Source organism: Hippopotamus amphibius, chromosome 6 (assembly GCF_030028045.1).
Source record: "Hippopotamus amphibius kiboko isolate mHipAmp2 chromosome 6, mHipAmp2.hap2, whole genome shotgun sequence".
Lineage (NCBI taxonomy): Eukaryota > Metazoa > Chordata > Mammalia > Artiodactyla > Hippopotamidae > Hippopotamus > Hippopotamus amphibius.
Genome location: NC_080191.1, coordinates 53,906,156 through 53,923,624, shown reverse-complemented (window position 1 = coordinate 53,923,624; position 17,469 = coordinate 53,906,156). Strand labels below are relative to the sequence as shown.

The 17,469-nt window shown below is 46.4% G+C and overlaps 1 protein-coding gene across 6 annotated transcripts in view; it reads right to left on the bottom strand.

Moving 5' to 3' along the window:
* The window catches only part of PPP1R14C (protein phosphatase 1 regulatory inhibitor subunit 14C), a 78,886-nt gene that overhangs the window by 31,085 nt on the left and 30,332 nt on the right, over positions 1-17,469 (bottom strand). The window contains exon 3 of one of the 6 annotated variants that reach the window (XM_057738113.1): positions 5,038-5,104. The exons of the other annotated variants lie outside the window; for them this stretch is intronic. Within the exon in view, the coding sequence (XP_057594096.1) occupies positions 5,046-5,104 (59 nt within the window). The 3' untranslated portion in view covers positions 5,038-5,045. Of the gene's footprint in view, positions 1-5,037; positions 5,105-17,469 lie in introns of those variants that run through there. 6 annotated transcript variants of the gene reach the window in all.

Sequence of the window (17,469 nt, the reverse complement as noted above, 5' to 3'; positions counted from 1 at the left end):
AGTGGTTAAAAATCTGCCTGCCAACACAGGGGACGTGGGTTCGATCCCAGCTCCAGGAAGATCCCGCATGCCACAGAGCAACTAAGCCCGTGCACCAGAACTACTGAGCCTGTGTGCTACAACTACTGAAGCCTATGCACCTAGAGCCCGTGCCTCGGCAACTAGAGCAGCCACCAAAATGAGAAGCCCGCGCATCAAAACGAAGAGTAGCCCCTGCTTGCCACAACTAGAGAAAGCCAGCGCAGCAATGAAGACCCAATGCAGCCAATAAATAAATAAATAACTTTATAAAAAATAAATAAAAGACTTGGTGAAATGAGCTATCAAGTCATGGAGGAACCTTCATGCATATCACTAAGTGAAAGAAACCCATCTGAAAAGACTACATACTGTATATGTATATCATACTGTATGACATTCTAGAAAAGGCAAAACTATGGAGACAGTAAAAAGACCAGTTGATGCCAAAGGCTCACAGGAAAGGAGGGATGGATGGGTGGCACACGGGGCATTTTTAGAGCAGTGAAATCGTCCTGTATGAAACTGTCATGGTGGATCTGCATCATTATTGTCAAATCCCACAGAATGTACAACATACAGAGTGAACCCTAATGTAATCAGTGGACTTCAGTTAATAATGACGTATCAATATTGGCCCATCAATTTAACAACTATACCAGACTAGATACCAGATGTTAATCACAGGGGAAACGGGGAAGAGTGGGGGTGGTGGAGGGGGTGGATGGGAGTTCTGCACTTTCTGCTCAGTTTTTCTATTAATGTAAAGCTGTTCTAAAAAATAAAACCTATTGATTAAAAAAGGGAGAGAAGGAGACTACTGTTTGGTGTTGACAACACACAGCAAGGTGAGAGGCTGACCCGCCCGTTAATGGCCATGTGAATCCTATCACAATATACGGAGGTATAAAAGGTCCCAAGTGTGAGTCACACTGTGACATTCAGCCAGGCACTAAGCTCCACCTAAGTGCATCCAGGCATTAAGGTGCATCCAGGCACTAAGCGCCATCACAGACCAGGATGAAGGTGTAGGCGGAGGACCCTCGGGGCAGACGGAAAGGACCCTGCTCTGCCCATGTGGAGGTTCGACTCCACGCTGAAAGGGCCACAACAGGGTCAGATGGTACATGGGCCCACCTGCCATTTGTCAAATGCCAGTCTCAGGGAGACAGGCCAGCCTCCTCGTCCCCCCTTAAAAGTCATTTAACGAGAGCTTCTGTGAAAATTGAGCAGACCAAAGGGACAGCTGCTTTATAAATAATTATCATAATAATTTACACTTAATGAGGGCTTACTCTGTGTAGGCAATGTGACTGCTCAAGGATACCTTGCCCCCAACTCCTCCTCTCCCTCTGTCCCCACCATCAAATCATCACCAAGTCTATCAAGTTCATGGCTTAACTGTCTCCTGAACCTGCATTTTTACCATTTTCCAAGTCTAAGATAAATCACCTCTTACTTAAATTATTCCAGGACCCTCTTAACAAGCCTCCACACATCTGCTCTCATTGCCCCTCCAAATAGTTTCCAACTTTGAGAACACAAATCTTTCACTGCCCTGCTGAGAACCTGTAGTGGTTTCCCATTGTTCTCAAAACCAAAATTCTTTATAGCCTACCAGGCTCCGGATGCCAGGCCCCTGGCCTCCACTCCAGCCTCATTTAATCCTTCCTTACACTCCCCACTTAGGCCTCCACAGGGCCTTTGCACATGCTGCATGCATATGCAGTATGCTCTACTCATTAGCTCACATCAGCAATTACTTCCTTGGTCTCCCTTGTAATGAGTTTCCCCCTTCGCATTCCTGAAAACTTCATTCCTAAAACCATGCCTCTCTCCTTTGTGTACTTACCTCACAGATAAAATTTACATCTTTTAGTCTCCCTCCCTAAACTCCAAGTCCATAGAGCAGTGCCTTGCACAGGGTCTGGCACACTGTAAACCCTTGACAATCATTTTTTAAGTTAAAGAGTGAACATTTCCCAGAGGTGGGTATTATTATCTCTGTTTTACAGATGGAGTGTTTCAGGGTTTTGACCAACAGGGCTGATAGCTTTAGTTTCAAAAGCAGACAACCTGACCCAACATGTGTGCTCTACGCCTTTCAGGATGAGGCACTGCTGGGGAAAATCTCTCTCCCTTTGATCTCCGTGAATTCTAGAGCAGCAAGAGAGAATGGTGGAGTCCTATCAGTGGTGGGGGTGGCTGGCAGCCAGGGAGCCCTCCAGGCACTCAGCACATCAGAAGCAGCAGGTGTACCCACAGCCATTTGGAACCTGGGAGGCAACTCTAAATTTCCATGGACCACACCCTTTGTAAGATAGACATGAATGGACTCAGGGTGTTAGGGCACGTCTGGGAATGACTAACAATTTCCAGGGAACATGCTAAATAAACCCCCAGCTGGAGGCCTGGGGCTCATCTGTTACAAATCCTATGGAAGTGGTTGATTTAGACATTACTGTTCTCTGAGCCTGTTAACAGAGGCAGCCACACCTGCACCTGACGGGACTGTCCAAAGGGTGGGAGACAGGGGCCGGGCCAGTCCCCAATAGCCTCCACTCAGCGATGAGGAAGGGGTGCTCCCCAGGCTGGAAGCTGGAACTGGATGGATTTCCCTAGAGGGCAAAAGATAAGGCCTAAGTCTGGAGACTTGGGTAGAGAAGGGTTCAAGGTTATAGAGGAAAAAAACACAACTATTCCATACAAGCAAGTTATTAGGACCCTGACGCCAGAAGGGGTTAGCTGTAATGTATCACACAGTCTCCTTGGGTTAAAATCAAGTTTCTCTGAGATCTGATCTTTGCAACCTTAACTGGTTTTTAAATGTATGTCCAGTAATTTTTTGTTCTTGTTCCTCTATAAAAGCACTCAATTTTTAAAATGTCAACTGGTTTCAACCATGCCACTGAAAATTAAAAGTGCCCTTGAAGAGAATTTTAAAGTGTGCCTCGGGGACTCCACGTGGGAGCAGCAAAAGAAATCAAACATTGGGAAACCCCAGGGGCAGGATGAAAGCCGGGGAATGGGCCAGAGTTCCCTTCTCCAACTGTTGATTCCCCACTTGGAGAGATTTCTCCAGGGCACTTCCCAGCTAGAAACCTAAAGGGCTTTTTCTTAAGTCGTGAGGCATAGAATACCTGCCCCTGAACCCCTCCTGTGGAGATGCAGATTCCTGGGCATCCCCCTCAGGGTCACTGGACCCTAATGTGTAGGGAGGAACTCAGAAGCCCCACAGGTACCCAGAACCCAGGGGATTTAAAGCCAATTACAGCTTGCAAACCACTGCTTCAGGAGGTTCTGAGTGTCTTCTTAGATAGTGACAACAAAACCAGGAAAAGCCATTCCTTGTGCTTGGTGGCTGATCTCCACACCCCTCTTAGAACCTTCATTCTACACTGTCTGCCTGCCAGGGGCTGGGCAGGGGCTGGGCGCTGGGGACTTCACCATTGACAAGATAGGAGATGCACACCTGTGCAGGGACGATGCTGATGGCGGCAGGTGGCCGCTACCCAAAGGCACACTGCTACTTGGCCGTGGCAGCAAAGCTCAGCTGAGTGAGTGGGAGCTGGTGGCCCTGTCCTGACCAAATCAGGGGCCTGGGAGGTTCTTCCAGGCCTAAGGCCACCGCTGCTCTGCCACTGCTCATCTTCAATTCTCCCAGGAACCTCTGCAAAAAGATGGCACTGCTGAGGTCACCTGAGTGTTTCCCAACTCCTGCCAGGGCCTGTATTTTTAAAATGAATCCCCCCCAAAGCCATTTTCCATAGCTTTTGTAATTGTACAGGGCTTACACAAAGGACAACGCCCAGGATAAAGGAAGTTGCGGCAGGGGACCTGAGCCACGCACACAGCCCCTCACCGAGGAGAAGCCCTCCTCCCGCGGGGGACGGAGGTCATCTGACAACAGTGCAGCCAGAGCAGGGCCTAACCCAGGACCTCCTCCTCATCAACCATGGCAATCAGGGGACAGATGTCACAGGCAGATTGCCTCCACATTGGAAAGCGATACCCACCACCAGACATCCCATGACAGCCTGGAATGCAGCAATTTGCCAACCAACAAAGCAGCCCTTTAACTTCTGGGCCACCTGCCCCCTTGTTCCTACTTCACAGATCCCGGGCACGTGGTAAACATCAAATTCAAGTCAAACATTTGGTGCCTCTTACACACAAGCCAAGTGCCCTCCAGAGCCACAGGTCTGCCGGAGCAGCTTCTGGAAGCTGGTGCTGGTGAGAAGAGGTCCACCGTGGAACTTCCTAGACAAACAACAGGAAGTAGAAAGCAGTCTTCACCTGAACTGAACCCACCGTGGGTCCAGTTTAAATGTTCTCAGGTGGGGCTGAAGTCTCACCCTGGGCTCCTCTCCTGACTTTCCCTCTCCCACAAAGATACTCCCCCATCTTCCACGTCCGTGTGGCTCAAAGAAGGCAGGTTCAGCTGATAATCCTTGGAACCCTCTGCTGTCCCTCAAGGACTGAGATTTGAATGGTCGCCCCAGGCTATGTGTCTGGGAACTAAAGGGTTGAAGAAGCAGCAGACGTTCCAGGCTCGATCAGTGGTGAGTGGAGGGTTCCCTGGTTTATGTGGTGCCGTGGGACGGGGAGGGGAGGGGAGGGTGCCCAGGCCGTCCTGAAACCTGGGGATTCTCATCTCTCTTCCGTCAATGCCGTCCGCCCTGATTATGATCTAGTTTCCCCTTTAGAATAACAGCTTTGGGACTCAGATCCTGGGCGAGTCACATACCGTTCCAATAACTGGGAAAACTCTGATGTTGTCATTCTGACTCCGTCACAAAGTAAGCTTCAGCTAGTGAGGCGGCAGGTTGCCACCTCGCCTCCACCTGTGCCTTTTGCTCCTGGAACAGACACTCATTTGAGATCACGGACAGCGGCAGACGGAACGGGAGCAGGGGCGCCTCATGTTACCTTTAACAAGTGATTTGACTGAACCACAGATTTATTTTTCGAGGGAAAAAATGATGACAAATAACAAGGCGGGCAAATCTCTCACACTTACTGTGTTTTCATTCCTGGAAAGGTACTGAAGGGTCAGATCTTCTCCTAAAGCTTTGTTGGGTTTGTCCTGAGCAAGGAACAACTTGGATTGAAGATGATATGCTCAAAACCACCTTATCAATTTTTTTAAAAAGTCTTTAGAACAGAAATTAGATTCAGGGGCTTCCCTGGTGGCGCAGTGGTTAAGAATCCACCTGCCAGTGCAGGAGACACGGGTTCCATCTCTGGTCCGGGAGGATCCCACATGCGGTGCAGCAACTACGCCCGTGCGTCACAACGACTGAGCTTGTGCTCTAGAGCCCGTGAGCCACGACTACTGAGCCCGTGCGCCTAGAGCCTGTGCTTCACAACAAGAGAAGCCACGGCACCGAGAAGCCCGAGCAGCGCAGCGAAGAGTAGCCCCCGCTCGCCGCAACTAGAGAAAGCCCACGCGCAGCAACGAAGACCCAACGCAGCTGGTAAAAATAAATAAATTTAAAAAAAGGAAAAAAAGAAATTAGATTCAAGAATCCAATGCCTTGCTCCTACTCTGCTAAATATTGACATAAAGGAAAGAGGGAACAGAAGGCCTCCCACCTGGCGGGCACGCCATAATTATCTGCTGAGTGACTGCCTGAATGATTTATTCTGAGTCCCAGTGGGTCTCTGCATCAGCACGCTAACTCCGTTGTTACAAAGGCAAGTAGGCTTGAAGATTTATGATGGCCCAGTTGCCCCCGTGACCATAAATCTTTGCCAGCCTCTAGGCTGTTTGAAGCAGCCCAGCTAGTACTCAGCAGGCATAACCACAGTATATTGTGATGATTTCCTTCTGAAAACCCTGTTGTTACTCCTGCTTAGAAAGGGAGGGTCTACTAGGACGGTAGTCCTGAGAGTCTATGACATAGGACAGGAGAGTCCCATTTCTCCACTCACTGAGACAGGTTCTTCTGCCCAGACAGTGACCAGGCCAAAGGGTCTCAGGTCTTCTCCCCTCAGTACCCAGTGAGCATCAGGAGATTGGGTGCAAGCCATTCAGGCCAACCACCGCCCACAGCAGGACACTGCACAAGCACCTGGAGTCTCCTGTCCTCCGGCCACCCACACTGTGTGGTCATTGGCACATTCAATCTCATCATGGTCACTAGCACATTAAAACCCATCAAGATCTGCTGTCTCCACCAGAAAACTAACAGGTCCAGGAGGGCAGGGGCTGTGCTTCATTTATTTTTGTAACACTTCCCCCCCCTTCCCCGCCATGTATAGCATGGTATCCAACCCACATACCCACACAGTGAAATTTTTATTGAGTGAATAACTTGCTTCCCAAATAAAATGCTTAGGCCTAAAGCATTACCATTAAACACACTTTCTAGACTATTCAAGTTAAGGATAAGGAAGCCATATAATTGCATGAGTACTTAATTTCCTCTTGGAATTGACCCAGAATTGGAGATAAGATAATCATGCAGGTTATATAAGACAGGCTATAAATAGTAACTGCTCTAGGTATGTAAGTAAAGGTAGTCCAGGGAATATAGAAAAATGGTACAAATCAACCAGTTTGCAAGGCAGAAACAGAGACACAGATGTAGAGAACAAACATATGGACACCAAGGGGGAAAAGTGGGGGGGGGGGGGATGAATTGGGAGATTGGGATTGCCATATATACATTACTAATAAGGAAAAAAACATCAAATTGTGCACTTTAAATATATGCAGTTTATTGTGTAAAAAAAAAGAAAAAGGATAGTCCAGGGAAAGTGGGCACACAATCTGTTTTTAACTCTTGCCTTCATTGATCGATTCGACCCAGCCAGAGAGGCTCTGGAATCAATTGTTATATTTATGAACTGGCTCAATCTCACCTTTAAATTCCATGTCAACAATTAAATTCAGCAAGCATCACTACTTAAACAAGAGGATTTCCCCTTGACTCACTGAGATGTTAAAGACTGGCAAACACCTACCGCCAAGGAGTTTAAATAAATGAAACAGGGTTTTAAATTATGGAACAAGTTATAAGAGCATCTTTTACATTTTGCGGTTGGCCAAGGCAGGCATTTTATCAGGTTCACAAATGCCAGAACTGTTGGTGCTAAAGGTGAAATGAAGCAAGAGTAGCCAGCCTCCGAAAAATAGAGACACAGATGTAGAGAACAAACACACGGACACCAAGGGGAGAAAGTGGGGGCGGGAGGGGGGGGAGGGGGGGTGGCACAGCAGGGGATGAATTGGGAGACTGGGATTGCCATATATACATTCCCAATAAGAAAAAATATCAAATGGTACACTTTAAATACATGCAGTTTATTGTATGTCAATGATATCTCAATGAAAGTTCTTAAAAAAAAAAAAAAAGAGTAGCCAGCCTCCTACGAAGTAAAAGGGTTGCCTTCATTGATCTATTCAACCCAACCAGAGAGGCTCTGGAATCAATTGTTGTATTGATATATATACATCCTTCAGAGTGAGGAGAGGCCAATGTAACTTAATAGAAAGTAAAATATTTTAAATGAAAAGTTTTTTCATCACTTCAAACTAACATTCAAAAAACCGTCCTAGGATAATAAACTGTTACTTGGTAGACAATTGGAGAGTTCTTCCTTTAATGAATGGAAAAAGAATGATTTGTCATTGACATATAAATTGTGGTGGGACATTATTTGGTTCTCGCCACTAAGTTACACACAACACTCAAAAATCCTGTTGACTGTATCCTTTTGCACACATTCTCCAAAAAGAAAACAAACAGAGGTGTGCAATACAAAGATAAACCTTGGCTTGAGCTGTGTCCAGATCCTCAGAAGGGTTATGGATGGATTGTGTAACCATTTCTTGGGATAAGAGAAAGGTAATCAAAACGGAAGAGGGATTTGGGGGAAAAAGGGATAAGAAAGCCATGCCTACATCAGGCATTCAATGAATGTCTGCCAGAGAACTGGATGAAAGGCAGGGGAAGGAGGCTTAGGGCAATGGTGTCAGGAGCCACATCACAGGAACGACAGTTGAAGGAAACAGGGAATGAGCTGTTATCAGGAACAGCTGTTCAGAACCAGAGTGGGCTGCACGGGAAGGCCGTTCCAGACCTGAAGGAGCCGGCAGAGGCCGATGGGGGGTGCCATCCCTCCTCCAGACTATAGCCTCCTTTTGTTGTTTAATATTGATTCTCGGGCCCTTTCTCTGGAGATGCGGATGAGGTGGGCCTGGGGTGGCTTCAGGACGCTTCCCCAAGGACTCTGATAAGCAGCAAGCCTGGGAAACACAGGACTTGATAATCTCTCAGCTTTTCTCACCGTGAATCAAGGCCTGGCCCCTACCTGTGGTCCAGTGGTAGCCTACGCAAATGATGTTTGCTTTGCAGTTAAACAAGAGGTTAAGAGAGGAGACATGCAGAAAAGGGACCAAGCACTCAGAATATTCCAGGGTCTATCTCCTTCCTGGCATCCTGCAGCATACCCAAGTACAACATGAAGAATCCGGACCAGGACTTAGAGACACGTAAATAACTACACAGAGCGGCTGGCATCCAAATCAAATCCACACGATGGGTGGGAACAGTCAAAATGGACCAGCCCAAACCTACAGCCAATCAAATCAAAGGCACTGAATTTCTATGCTTTGGGAGGACCTGAGGAAAAGCATTCAGTACCCCTCTAAGGAGACACTGCACTTCACAAACAGGAAGCTTAGAAACAGACAAAATGGAACTGCGAAGCAAGTGACTCATTCTGCACATCGAGTCTGAAAGCTCCAGCCTCTGTGTACACGGGCGTCCACACCTGGAACACTCTTCCATCCCCATCTACACCTCACTCCCAGCTTAAGACCACTCTGGTGCCTGAAACCACTTCCTTCTAGAACAGCTGGCAGGATAAGGTCTCTGTCTTTTAAAGCCTCGTATTGGGATGGCACTTAAATAATGATTCTAAAAGTAGGTGTTACGCACATCTTTTCTCTCATGCTATTGAGAACACTCCAAGAGCATCACACATGTCTAACTTATCTTTGTGTCCCTCCCAATTCTAAGCACTGTTCTTTGTGCATAGTGACCATAAGTAAACATTGGGCAGATAAATTTATTCCACAGATATTTACTGAGCGCCTATTATATGCAAGGCATTGTTCTCAGGACTGAGAATAAAGCAGGAAACAAAATAGACAGAATCCTTGTCCTCCTGGAACTGAGGTATTGCAAATAATGTTAAATGGAGGTGAGTGCTATAAGGAAAATTAGAGCAGGAAAGGGATATAGGAGGGGTTGAGGTATTGCAATTCCAAAAACATTGATCTTGGAAGGTTCATTGTGAGTAAAGCTCTGAAGGAGGTGAGGGAGTGAGCCACGCAGGTGTCCAGGGGAAAATGTTCCAGGCAGAGGAACAGCAAGTTGCAAAGCCCTGGGGAGGAAACACACATGGCTTGTTCAAGAAATAAGCAGGCCAGTGTAGGGGAGCAGAGTCAGTGAAGGGAAAGGAAGGGAAAGATCAGAGAGATGATGGAGTAGGGGTGGGGGGGTCAGATCATGCAGATCCTGTAGATCAGAGTAAAGACATACACGTAATTTGACTTACAGCAACAGGATCGCTCTAGGTCCTGTGTTGAGAATAAAGGGGTAGGAGGCAAAGGAGGAAGAAAGTTGAAAGGTAGAGCTGAAATAATCTAGAAAAGAAAAGTAGGTGATACAGATCACGGTAGAGGAGGTCAGACTCTGGGTATAATTTGAAGGTAGAGCCAATGGGATTTGCTGACCGATGGAATACAGGATGCAAGGAGAGGATGGCTCCGAGGTTTCTGACTTGAGGAACCGTTAGGATGGGGCTGCCATTTCTGAGATAAGCAAGATGGGCTTGAAGAGCAGTTATGGAAGGGATGGAGCTACAGACCAGAGCTTGGTTTTAGACGTACTGAAGCTGAACCACCTTCTAGGTTATTGAAGTGGAGAGGTAGAGGATGCTGTTAGATATGTAAGGATGAAGTCTGATGGAGAGGTCCAGGCTAGAGACATAAATTTGGGATTCCAAGGTGTATAGATGACATTTTAAGCTATGAGACCAAATAAGAACCCCCAAGAGATGGAATGTAGAAAGAAAAGAAAAGAGTTATGAGGGCTAATCCCCGAGGCCTCTAATGTGTAGATATTAGAAAGACTGGTAGGATCAGCCAAGGGAATGGGAAGAGTGTGGTGCCTGGGAGGCCAGATGTAGAAGAACGAGTTTTAAGGAGGAGGGGCTGATCAGCTGCGTCAGACCCTGCAAGTGAGATGGGCCACTGGACTGAGCACCGCGGACGTGACAGCTCCCTGACAAGAATGGCCTTGGTGTGGTGCTGGGGCAGAACCCAGGGCTGAGCACAAGCAAAGCAGGTTCCTTTTTAGCAGACCTCTCACAGCACCTTGCACACTGTTGGCACTCCATTCAATATTTGCTCCCGAAGGAATATTCTCAAACCCAACATCATCTGCACCTTCAAGCCGTAACAGTATTTCAGAACACAGACACGAGTGCAGAGTAGACCAGGGTTTGGGTCCCAGCTCTGCCAGTTACAGGCTGTGCAACCTAACCCCTCTGCCCCTCAGTTTCCTCATAAAAATGGGAATAAGAATAAGAGAGCCTACCTCACTAGGCTGTTTCATGGATTAAATAGCATGTCCTTTGCTTAACACAGTGCCTGCCTTATGGTAAGTGCTCACCAATAAGAGCTTCTATAAATCTGAGGAAGTCAACCATGGACCCAGGCCAGGGAAAAAATTAGTCTTGATTCAAATTCTTTATCATGTCTGAGTGATGCCTTTGTTTACAGAGCTCAAAATGTTTTATTATGTAGCCTTTTAGAGCGACTGGCCTCTGTCCAGAAGACCGCTTAGCAACCATGGAATCTACAGCCTCTGAGAATCAGGAAAGCTCCAGAGTAGAGACTATTATACCTACTGGTTAATAATAAAAAATCATACATCCGCTATGAGTCAGTGACTTCCAGCCTACATGTTTATTTTCTTTAAGAAACCTGTGTAACACAAACTATCACAAAGCGCAGTCCTAGGTCTGGTCAAATAGCACACAATTAAACAGGGCAGTCCTCTTTTTTTAGAAATAACAATAGCTAATATTTATCAACGCCTCTGTGCCAGGCATTGCGCCTGTAACTGTTACAATCAAGAGTTTAATTACTTCTCATCTCAACCTAATTGTAGGTGCTAGCATAACAAGTGAGGAAATGAAGACTTCTAGAGCTTCCATGATTTGTCCTGGGTCAGACAGCTTGACCGAAAGGTGGTTTGACGGAAAACATCGTTTCCCCCCCTTAACCTGTAAGTGAGATGGAGAATCAAAGCCAGGCTAAGAGCTGGGAAGGCCCTGCTGGGCAGTGACCTACCTGGCCTTCACCTTCCTGGAGGTGATCTGTGTTGGGGGCAGTGGGAGGTTACAACCCAGAACAGATCTGTGTGACTCCATCAGTTCAGAAGACTTGGAGGAAGGGGGTTGAAGTCAGTACAGAACCAACCAGGATTAAGATTCCAAACTGTGGTTGTCGGTGTTAGGATGTCTGCAGCTTTCAAGTCTCTACCCAGGGGTATGCTTATAATAAAACATCCACATCAGTCTGAAGAAAGGTTTTAAAGCTTCCAAATGGGAGCAGTCCTAGAATGTGAAGTCAGGACAATGTTCCCACTGAAAGAAAAGCTAAAACAATCAACCTCCACGTGATGAGCTTGGCGGGTCACCAGAATCCCTCCAAGGTAAAAGATGGCTTGATAACACTCTGTATACTGCTGACGAGACCTGGGCGTCTCCTCAGTCCTCCGCAAGGCGACCAGAACATCTGCCAAATTCAATCAGGGACACGCAGGTGTCTTCCTTATCCAATCAAGAGACCAGAGTCTCCCTCAAAGGCAATAACAGTGACCATGATAAATGGGACGAGGATGTCCATTAAGTCATCAAAGAACACTGCAATCTGCTCTATTGCATTCTGACCTCCGTGGGAGCTGGCACTGTGTCAACAGAAGGAAACACATTAGGAAGCACAGGGCGTGGGGGATGGAGGAGGGCTGCAAACCCTTTAAATGTATCACTCTTCGTCTGGCACTCTGGGGAGACAGGGATGCACTGACTCTCCAGGACTGATTTCAGTTACATCCAGAAAAAAATAACTGGAAAGGAAGGGGAATTTAGGGAGTGAGCAACGGGAAATGGAAACACCTCCTAGGAAGGCAGCTCCTTTTGTTTTGTTCACCACCAATCTTCTGATCTCCCTTCTTAGTTCCCAGGTGCCCCTGCCCTTCAGGACAGCTGCCCTGAGAAAATTACCACTGTCACTTTTCTGCTGGACATCACACCCACCCACTGGCAAGTCCTGCCAATCTCACCTCCGAAGAGCCCCTGCACCACTGCCTCCCCTCTAACACACACCTTGGTCCAGGCCACCGTCCCCCTCCGGCCTCCTAACTCTCGACTTTGGCTCTGTCTACTCAGCCTGTTCTACACACAGCAACCACACAGGTTTTCTCCAAATTCTTTTTTTTTATTTTAAGAACTTTTATTGAGATATAATTGACATACAATAAACTGCATGTATTTAAAGTGTACAATTTGATAATTTTTTTCTTATTAGTAATGTATATATGGCAATCCCAATCTCCCAATTCATCCCACCCCAACCCCTCTTTCTCTAAATTCTGATCTGCCTTCAAACATTTAGAAATAAAACTTATAGTTTTAGAATATGCTGGATAAATATTTGTCCAATCATCTAATTAAGCTCTTACCAAAAGAAGAAAGACTCCAGTAAGTCGATTATCTCACCATAAAACCAGCAAAACCAGAAGTAGATTCATTGGTTCTAAATTACCAACACTTAGTGCTTGAAGCACATACAAAGTTAAATTTTGACAAGACAACAAATGGTAGGAACCACCTAACGAGAGAAATAAACCCTGATAATAAACAGATCTCTCTCCATAGTGACTGAATCTATGCGAGAGCCTAACAGTCTCTCTCGGTTTTTTCACACTGTTGAATTTTCTGTGAGTGAAAAACACTGAAAAAGATGAGATTTAAATGTGGTTATTCTGTGTAAAATATAAGTTTAGATTTAAGACAGAAATATTGCAGGGAGTCATCAGTTGTGCAAGTATAAATCATACCAAGAAGTAAAGCACAGGAAACAAAAAAGTATGGCTAAATCAAGAGCGACTTTTTAAAAACTCAAACCTGACTACCCCACTCCCCTGCTTCAGTGGCGTCTGACTAAACCCCAAATTCTGCTCCTCAACCTGCTCACAAAGCTCTCCTGGTCTGACCCCACCAGCTTCCTTTTGTGCCTGAGGGCAGCCACACAGGCCTGTGAGCAAGTCCTGAAGGGCCCCCCTTTCACTCCTCCCCCCGCCCCTGCTGACTTCTCCACCTCCCACCTGGGACCTGCCCAACCTGCCTGCCACCTTGGGGCCTAACCCTGCCCTTATTCTTCAGCCCAACACTTGCCTTTGCTTCAAGCCGCCGCCGTGTTTGCTACCCACATAACCACGGAACCCCAGCTCCCAGCTCAGCGCTGGGCACAGCCAGGTCACCCCCCAAAGGCTTATTTAGGAGATTTTTAAAGCAGGCTTACTTGATGTGGAACTTATCCACACAATGGCAGGCCCCCCTCGTGGTCAGGATGAAAGGCCACGTAAACCCCCGAACACACCGAAGGGCCCGGCAAAATCCTGATAAAATAACTGAGTTATCCGAGGGGCTTTTCCTGTAAAACCCTCCCCTTTGAGGTCCAGCTCTTGATTACACAGGACGTGTGCTCTTCAGACAGACGGCAGAGTTACTTCCCTCAACGTGGGCGGGAAGATTGTTCTGGGGGACTTTGGAGACCCTCACAAAGGAAAACCCCATTTGTTAAGCTTCCTGGGATGAATTTTTCTCCTTGACTAAATAAAATAATGATTTAACACGCGGGGAGAGCTGTGGCCGGGAGCAATCCTTCTGAGGAGTGACAGCAACACTTCATTTATCAGCAAGATCTCTCTGGTTGCAGATATTCTGGTGGCTCCATCCCTGCACAGGGTGGGTCTGTGCTTTGCTGCTCCCTCTGAAGTGAGGTGTGGTGAGTGACTCGCTTTGGCCAATAAACTGGGAGCGGAAGTGCTGTGTGCCTTTCCAGGTAGAAGCTTTAGAGCCCATGGGTGTCTCACATGCCACTTGATCTGCTCTGCTAATCGCGGAAACGCGCGTCCAGAGGGAGCCCCATCGGCCTGGGTCCCTGAGTGCCCATGAGGAGCCGATGCCCCACGTCAGCCAACACTGGGCACACGGCACGAGGGAGAATTATGATTTTGTTGTTCCAGACCACTGAGATTTGGGGGCACGCCTGAATGCAACATAACCTGACCCATCTTGACAGATAGCGCTGAGCTGATTTGTCACTGCTTGTTGGAATTAAAAATCATGATCAGTTTCCTATTGCAGACTGGGAGTCTGCAGACCCGTTATGCACTAGAGGCCTTCCGACCGTGGAGCCCTGAGCCCCACACCCAGCAGGGGGCTAAGCTGTGAACCTCAGCACCCTCCAATCAACAATTACTTATTAATATGCATTATTTGTCAGACTCTGGGCTAAGTGCTAGGGATACAGCGGACTGTTGCTGGAAAATCCCTCTGGTGGCTGTGAGGAGGGTCCCCGTGGCAAGTTAAACAAAGTTGGGAAACCCCTGAGGTCATTGGCAGGGCCAAGAGTAAAGGAGAGATGGCCCGGGGCCTCAGTGGGAGCAGCTCTGCACGTGTACAGGACATTGAGAGTGACCGTCAGTGATCAGAGCTGACTGCTGCCAGGCCCTTTCTAAGTACTTCACACCATTAACTCCTCTCACCCTCACAGCCAGCCTATCAGATAAGCAGAACCACGGTTGTCACTTCACAGATAAGGAAAGTGATAAGGAAAGAAGTTCAATAACTCACCCAAAGCAACCCAGCTAAGCTGAGAGGTGGGGATAGGAGAATGCACACATTAGAAATTAGGTATCTTAATAATAATCTGAAATTAAAAGGGGAAAACATCTGTAACAGAATGTGATAGCCAAGATCCAGCAACAGATGGTATGGTTAGCTGAGAGAAGGTCCTGGCTGCCCAGCCAGGAATCAAGGGCAAGAAGGGGGAATTAGCCATTCCCTCCCCCCGTGGGTGAGTCAAGACCAAAACCTCTTGATCGTGCCTCAGCCAGGCCTGGCTTGCTCAAAGACATAAATTCATTCATTCACTGCCTCATTCACAAATCTTTTGGGGCACCTGCCATGTGCAAGGGACTGTCACACATTCCAGGATACGACTGTTGATGAACCCATGCAGTAGCTGCCCTCCAGGAGCCTTCCACCCAATGACGAAAACAGACCCCCTGGGCAAAACAGAGGTCACTTAACCATATCTTTGGCAAAGAGAAGCTCTAAACATGCCCAAAAGTAATGTCCCCCAAAATGCAAGCAATGTCGAATCACAGCACGGGGCCTTAAAGCAAGTGCGGTGGGGAAGGGGACAAAGAGACAGGCATCTGTATTTACCTAGAGGTGGTTGAATGCGCTCATCAAAGAGAAGGAAGTTTGCCTGTTAACAGGAGGAGGTGTCAGTAAGACAGCCCCTCAGTACTCCACAGAAGTGCCACCTCAGCTCCAAGACGGGACAGGCCCAGTGCTGAGCCCCTCCTGTGAGAGCATCACATGCTACCTGGGATACGTGCACACCAGGTGCAGCGTCAACTGTGCTCAGATGTATGACTGCACCTGCAGATTAGTTAATGGAGAGCCCAGACATTAACTTCTGAGTCCATCTATGACAAAGAAGAAAATGATATTTAACCTGCCTGATTTAGTTGTTCATCAAGTTTTGACAACCAATCCGTCTTCAAAAGCCAGATGAATCACCGACCTGACACCCTAAGTGACTACTCAAAACTTGAGAAGTATGTGAACAGTCAAAAGGAGAGCATCACACCACAGCACGTCTCTTCTGCTTTTCTCAGATGTTTAAAATAAGCAGACTTATTAATGTTTGCATCCGTGTGAGATTTTACATAAATCACTGAAACTTTTCTATGTTTTACTCACTCATTCATGAAACGTCCCAGTTCAGTGACACAGGTAGAAACCAACACTCAGATGTTCGGATGTAGGTTTGTAATTACTTTCACATACTATGACATTTGGAAGGATTTTTCTGAACACTGAACTTCCCTGAAGAAAGTAAGACAAAATGCATTTTATTTTTCATTCTATTTCCATTTTGTGGAGATAGAGAAAGTTGAATTTATAAACCCATTTTCACCAACTTGTTTTCCTTTTTATAATTCTAGAGCTAACTGTACTATAAAAAATTCAAGAGAAACTTATAACTAACATGAGCGAGAGCTGTCCAAGATAATTCACTTAAAAAAAAATCACTCCCTTTCAAATGTGAAAAGTCTAAGTTACCACAGCAATTATGAAAAAGACAATCTACAAACCAGCAGAATATTTGCACATTAAGTGGGCATTTATGAATTTCTACAGTTATTAGCGTGCTTACTTGGTGACAGGGGCTACCCAGGGCACCTTACATGTATCATCTCACTTATTCCTCACACTGACCCTATAAAGTAGGTAGACACCTTTATTATCCTCATTCTACAGTTGAGCAAAACAGAGGCTGAGTAACTTGCCCTAAGGCACGGAAGTGACCAAGCCAGATTCAAACCCAGCAGGTCTGAATGTCAAGCAGGTGCCCTTGGCCATACTAAACTAAAAGTGCTCTGTTACTGACTGGAGCCAATTTGATACAAATGGTTTAATTTAGTCAAATGACAAGATTAAGTTTTATTTCCCTTAATATTGTTTACACCCAAGTTAGTTAGCCGTATAGTCCATGTTAAGCTCAGCATTTCCAAAAAACATATTCTTATTCTACCCCTGCATCCAATTTCCCTCTTCATCTAGCAGCTGCTATGGAAGAAAAGGAAGAAACAGACAAATCATTTACCGCACAAGGTAACTTTATTTCAAGTCTCAAATAAGAGGAACAATGGAAAAGAAAAGCTGTAAGAGCCCCAAATCAGAAATAAACCATCACATTAATGAAAAATCTTAACAAAGATACCCACAAAGCGAGCCGTGTTTGTCAGGTAGATGGCTCACACAGCCTCTGAGCAACCTCTCTCTCCAGCCTGCTATAATTAAGGTGAAGGACAAAGCATCTTATTATGTTTAGAAACAAGAAGTCTAGGCTCCTGTGTGACGTTTTTCCTGATTAAGGCATAAACAAGAAAACCATTATGGGCAAGAGACCATTTTTTAATTTGAGAAGTGTGACACCTGGGAAAAGAGGAAACAGAAAAAGTGAAGAGCAAGCGTAACAGAGAAGAACATGAATAACTAACAGTTAAATATCCAAGACAAGAGTTTTTAAAGGTTCTACCATACTAGTAACATTTCTCCTCTAAG